The sequence below is a fragment of the Phodopus roborovskii genome, unplaced genomic scaffold, assembly GCF_943737965.1.
Source record: "Phodopus roborovskii unplaced genomic scaffold, PHOROB, whole genome shotgun sequence".
In the NCBI taxonomy this organism is placed as follows: domain Eukaryota; kingdom Metazoa; phylum Chordata; class Mammalia; order Rodentia; family Cricetidae; genus Phodopus; species Phodopus roborovskii.
This window is the reverse complement of record NW_026126540.1, coordinates 12,075,988-12,082,408: the sequence shown is the minus strand read 5'-3', so window position 1 is coordinate 12,082,408 and position 6,421 is coordinate 12,075,988. Positions and strand designations below refer to the sequence as shown.

Here is a 6,421-nt window from a genome sequence, read left to right as displayed (position 1 = left end):
ACATTCCTTAATGAATTACTGTAACATGGTGTGTAAACCAAATAAATACTTTCTTCCCCCATGTTGCTTTTGGTCAGTGTTTTATTTCAAAAGCAAATGAAAACTAAAATGTATTAGTGTATTATTTAGTGTTCTTTAGAGGTACAAAACTGATAGAATGAGAATGAATTGAATATATATATATATATATATATATATATATATTTAATAAAAAGGTGATTGTTTAGTTCAACAATGGCTGTCTGCAATTGGAAAGTCCAATAATCCAGTAGTTGTTCTACTTATGAGGCTGGATATTCCATACATACTGGATTCCCAAAGAAACTATGGTTTTAATTTATTTTGGACATATTCAAGTTGACCACCAAGAATAGCCATCACAGTGGTCAAACAAGTTTTTGTTTATTTGTTTGTTACAAATACCTAATAGAATGATATAGGTGAAATTTACAAAAAGAAAGAAAGTGAACAGAGAGAGATAAGTATTTTAAGGAAAGGGAAGTTCAATCAAAGATATTAGAGAATGGTAGGAAATCAAATTAGCATCCATGTGTAGTGATATAGCCAAGGTTAAACAATGATAGGATCAATTCTAATGATGGAGTATAGATAGTTAAATCTCCAACCTGATGCTCCTTCTGAACTAGTATAAAATCCTGTCCCCATAAGCCACAGAATGCAGGGCTAATATATTAAATTTAGCATAAGCCATTGTATTACTTATGTTGAGGTCTATTGTACAATATTAGAATTTTACTTTAAAACATGATAGTGAAAGATGCATACAATAATCAAAACACTTAAATGCCTATGTAAAGAGAATGAATTTTTCACAAGCCCATCAACTATATAGCATTTTCTATTTCGAGTATTGTAATTAAAAAATTGGCACTCTGGACTGGAAGGTGCCTCAGTGGTTTACTTCCAATTCCAAGGCACCCAGGTTCAATCCCTCTAACTCTCATGGATACTTACAACCATCTGTGCTTCAAGTTTGAGAATATCTACTATTTGTGTGAACCAGTAGTGTATATGCTACACATATGTATGTGGAGGCAGGACATGACAAATATAAAATGATATTTTTTAAAAAATAAAATAATATGTCACTTAGGAATACTGGTAGATAGAGAAATACCAAATTGCCTCCTGCACAAACATGATGACTGGAGTTTTGTTCCATAGCTCCAAACTAAAACATACAATGTTGGCATGCATCTACAACTCTGTAGATAGGATTGGTGGAGACACATCCTTCCTTGGAGCTCACTGACAAACTGGTCCAGACAGTGAGCTGCTCATTCACTGAAAGTCCTGTCTCAAGAAATAAATGGAGAAATAGGAAGAAGCAGAACACCTTGCACTGACTGACCTTTCACTTACAAATAAATTACACTATATGCAAATGTGTGCATGCACACAAACACACCCACACGTGTGCCAACACACACAACCACCACACCACGACCACTAACACTACCACCACCACCATCAACAACAACAACACTGGGATATTAAAAGATAGGAAATTTTCTTCAAGATGTTCGAGGAAAGTCAATGAGTGGTCATGTCTTCCTTTATCTTTCTTGAAGGACTCCTGAATTTTTTAAATATATAGTTGAAATAAACCCGAACCTGCTCAGCAGCAGTGTTTACGACTCTGCTCCTTAGAACTAAGCACTATCTACATATATTCATTTTTTTTCTCTTTTTGCAGTATCTCCTCTACCTGCTGTTTTATTCTGAGTTTATAATCTGGGCTTGGAATTTGTTATTCTTCCTGTCAACTGTGTATCATTTCATGCATGCTGATTCCAGCAATAGAGAGCTTTTAAAACTGGTAAAGCTGTTTTATAAACCGATGCTCCCACAAATATTTTATCAGTGTAACACAAGGGAACCTGAACTAACAGGACTGTGAAAGATCATATTCTCAGAGTAAATCTGGATGTGCAGAACATTTCATAGAATAACAGACTCCAGATGATTTGAAAGAAGAAAATCTCACAGCTCATTTTCTATATTTTACAAAATGATAGATTTACTGAATCTAGGAAATAGCATGTGGTAAGTATAAATCTAGATTATTTCAAATAAAAGCACAATGGTTTTCATTTAACATTTTCTCCTATTGTTTCAGTGCATTCATTTACTTGAACTTGAAGAAGATTAAAGAGAAGTAGGACAAGGAATAGGAGTAAGAAAATGGAAGAAATAAAAAAAATCTAGTAGAAATGAGAAGAGGAATAGGAAAGGTTATTAGGCACTTTAATTATTCAAAGCGATTCATTCCAGGTTTTATAAATAATTTTTTTCATTAAACCTGCCATGGGAAATAAAATATTTCACAATTTCTGGAAGTTATGGAGTAACTATTAATACTATTAGAATATAATTCACAACTCTTTAAAATGTTCATAAAGGTGTTTTTTTTAAGTTAGCTTGAATTAGAGCCATATAAATGACTAGAGTGACATAAGTTATGACAAGTGTTACTGACAAGATCACTGATGCTTCACCTTCAGGGAAGGATAAATGTCAACACAATCCCTGCCACTTCTAGTTGAGTTCACTCACTGTTCTTAACCTCAGTTTTCTCATTAAAAGAAGAGAAAACTGTTGCCATTCTTTGCTAACTGATAGTTGTTCCTGCTACACTGAATCACAATGTTGTCTCTGATGCAGAAAATGAAATAACCACAAATTACTGGACTACCCATAATGCTTGGCAGGATCCCAAAGATGATCAAAACTGACAGGCTGCAAATGCAAAAATTACAAACTTCAGAGATAATCCTGAGCTTGTTGGAGGACATATCCAAACTTTCTCTCCCAGCACATGCATATCTTAAGATAATAGGCAGAGCAATAGTGACGTTCAGTTTTCAGGTCTACTGCATACTTCTCTTGGGAGGTTGCTGCTGAGATAGTTAAATCTGAAATAATACCCCATCAGAAATAAGAAACCACTAGAAATGGATTTCAGATTTCATTTCTACTCTTCTGATATCTCTCACCCATGGATCTTCATTCTGTTCTGATTTGTGTGTTTCTTGTATTGGTGAGGCAATAGTAAAATAAAGTAAAGGAACTTTTATTCAGATTGCTCTTCTACATTAATTTGATTGGAGAAGTAATTTTTCTCTTAAATATCAAATGAACATAGACACTATGCGAATGGTTTTTTCAACTTAGTTGTGTATTGCATTTGCTCCCCTTTGAGTTGAATTTTTCATAGAGAAACAAATAGAAGACAGTAATTAAATTATCTATTAAACACACTAGAGGCAATAATCATTGTTAGCATGGTATTAATTAAAATTTACACAACTTCATTTCCATTCTTTCAAAGATGTGGGAACCGTTCAATATCCACTTGCTTTGCCAAACTTGTTATCTAGATTTTACTTCATAAAAAAATAATACAGCACTGATTTTGATCCCTGTGAACTGAACAACCTGATCATTAGAGCCACCAGGACTGCCATTATGACAGTCAGCTGTTGCAGAAGTGTTTCTTCTCAGGTTAAAAAATTTGTAGAATGATTTGGTCTTGGTACACATAAGACTCAGGAACTGAAAGAAATGGTTAGATTTCAGGAAATCCTCAAGATTATGACATTTAGCAGATTATGTTGCAAGGTTACAAATTTCAGTGAAAAGCTGTGGAGGAGAGAATCTTTGAGACCTCATGCCCTGTACAGTATTAATAGAGGTGCAGGGACTCAGAATTTATCAATCATCATTCCTACTGAGCTGGAATTTTCATGGATGCAATTACCTGTGTTTTCTGTGCTTAATGTATCCCCTCTTAAATCAAATTTCTGCAGCTAACTCCAAAACTGTTCTTGAGTGAAGTTGTTTCTTTAGTGTGATATGGTTGCCCTAACTTAAGCTAAAATATGTTGTTCACATCCTCTTAGGAAAACCACACAACAGCAAAGCATTTCCTATTAGCACACACAGGATAGAAAACCTAAGTTTTAGTATGCAGGAAAATAATCAAAACCAATGCCAAAAACTGTAATAAAGAAAATGTTAAATCTACAATATTATTTCAAATACAGCAATTTAGGGATAGCTTTGCCCAGAATTGATAGTTTCAATCATTACTCTCACTAGAGCTTGCAATAGAAAAGAAAAACATGCATCAAACATGGAGTTCCCATAAGATACAAAGGTCCAGGCACCCACACTCAGGTTGAATTCATTTTGTCTTGTTTTACTTTTCAAGAAGGGTCTAATTCTAGCCAATGCTGACCTAGAACTCTGTGGGCCAGGCTGCTTTTGAAGTAGTGAAAATTTCCTTATCTGTTTCCCAACTGCTGCACTTTTAGATGTGAGCCACCAAGAGCAGACGATTTGACAACTTGAACTGTAGCATCTCATTCATCTTTTCTCATACAGGAAAGAGTGTGGAAATTAGGGAGATGTGTATTTACTGCTCAAGAATTACAATTTTTCAAGAACCTCACCCTTAATACTTTTATTACATTAGGCATTTCCCCTACATACTTGCCATGGAGTTACTGCATTGGGGATTATGTAAGTGCAGTTGCTCATATCCTTCTTACCCTTTTGTTTCTTATTACATTCTGTTAATATCTTTTCTCTCTGGTCAGTTACAACTCTAGGACATCTTTTTTTTTTTTTTTTTTTTTTTTTTTTTTTTTTGAAAGAAAAGCAATTTTATTAAAAAGAAAAGACAACAAAAGGAAACTGGGACCAGAGTGCGGAGTTAGTCCATCCGGGCCTTCAGTGTCCTGGTGGTGATCTTGTCCTTTTCAATGATGTGGACAATGACGCCCATGCCGGATACAGCGTCCCTGTCCACAGCATTCAGCATGGCTTGGGAAATGGTTTCAAACAGGTGTTCTGGGTCCATGTTGGGCTCCCAGAGCGACTCGCACATCCCATACATTTGTTCGGAGCAGGTACCACTGACTACAAAGTCATCAGTCACCATGGGGCAGCCGATGAGGTCTAGAGAGCAAATGAAGGGCTTAAAGGTCTTCGGGTCCAACCCAGCAATGACAGGCTCTGTATAGTAGGGACCAAACCGCTTCTCATACAGGAGGTTGGCCACCATGCTCATGAGGGTGTAAGGCTTGATCTGCCGACCTTCCTTCAGCTCATACAGGTTCAGCCGGAACTTGAGGCGCTGGGCAACTGTCTGGACATCGGTAGCCAGCCCGGCCAGGCCTATGTAGAGCCTGTCACCCATGGGAAAGATCTTCTGGAAGTCCGTGGTCACCATCTGGGCCTGGATCCCGAAACGCCTGTCCGCAGCGATGGCCACACAGTTTATTCCCTTCATGGCCATGACGGCCCCTCTGTTATAGGACATAATAGACATGATTGCACTCTAATAGGATTCCGATCCAATTCTAGGACATCTTATCTTAACCATATCAAATATCTTTAACCATATCAAATATCACTCCACAGAAATAAAAGTATATTCCTTAGCATATATTTGCATTTACTCAAGACTGGATGAAGCATAAATATTTAATGCATTATGGGAAGTCAACCAACAAGAATTAAAGTTTGAAACTATGTGAATCTAGCATATGTTATTAATTATCATATGGAGAAGTACAATGAATTGCCATACTACTCTTATTATGGAATTTATAATAAGAAACAAACAAATATGGATTAGTTCCAGTAACTTTATCAACATGGTGTTTAACTTTTGATACCAACATTTAGTGACCTTAATTAAATTTTTAGAAGTAATACCATTAATATAATTTGATATAATAACAATATTTTACAAAAACAAATACTCCAATCTTCTAAAGTTTCCTTTTGTCTCTAACAGTATGTCTACCCCATTTCACAGATGAGTACTTTGGATCACTGAAGCATTCAAACTAAGCACATTTCACTTTTATTTAATTCTTATTTGATTTCTATATTATAGTAAAAATATTTCAAACATATCTTTGTGAATGTAATTTCAAGATAATAAAATATATAGCTTGTTTCCAGTGGTATTAAAAATAATTTGATTAAAATGACGTAAAACAATTTTCTTTAGTCTGTAATGCTTAGGAAATACTTATCCCTCAGCTAACATTAGGAAGTCATAGCACAGAAAAATTGAGAGCAATCTTAACTAATAGAAGGCCCATAACCAAATTCCATGGAGATTTTTTAATTGTTCAGATGTTTAGACATGAAAGTATATTAAAAACTCAATATTGGATGAAATAAACTCTGTGATAAACTCAAAATAGATTTATAGCCCAGAAATATAGAAAAAATATAGAAAAATATAGAAAAAAAAAGAAAACAGGCATTATGATATTCAGAAAAAAATCTAAACTAACTGGAAGATGGTACCCAGTTTTTATAGAACTATAACCTAAAATGATAATTTGATGATCCATCAGCTTCCATCTGCATTTTGTCA

The 6,421-nt window shown here is 35.0% G+C and overlaps 1 protein-coding gene across 1 annotated transcript; it reads right to left on the bottom strand.

Moving 5' to 3' along the window:
* Positions 1-4,689: 4,689 nt before the first annotated feature.
* On the bottom strand, positions 4,690-5,376 carry LOC127232788 (proteasome subunit beta type-3). Its single transcript, XM_051199048.1, has one exon. The coding sequence runs from the start codon at positions 5,354-5,356 to the stop codon at positions 4,739-4,741; it is 618 nt and encodes a 205-aa protein (XP_051055005.1). The 5' UTR covers positions 5,357-5,376; the 3' UTR covers positions 4,690-4,738.
* Positions 5,377-6,421: the final 1,045 nt, after the last annotated feature.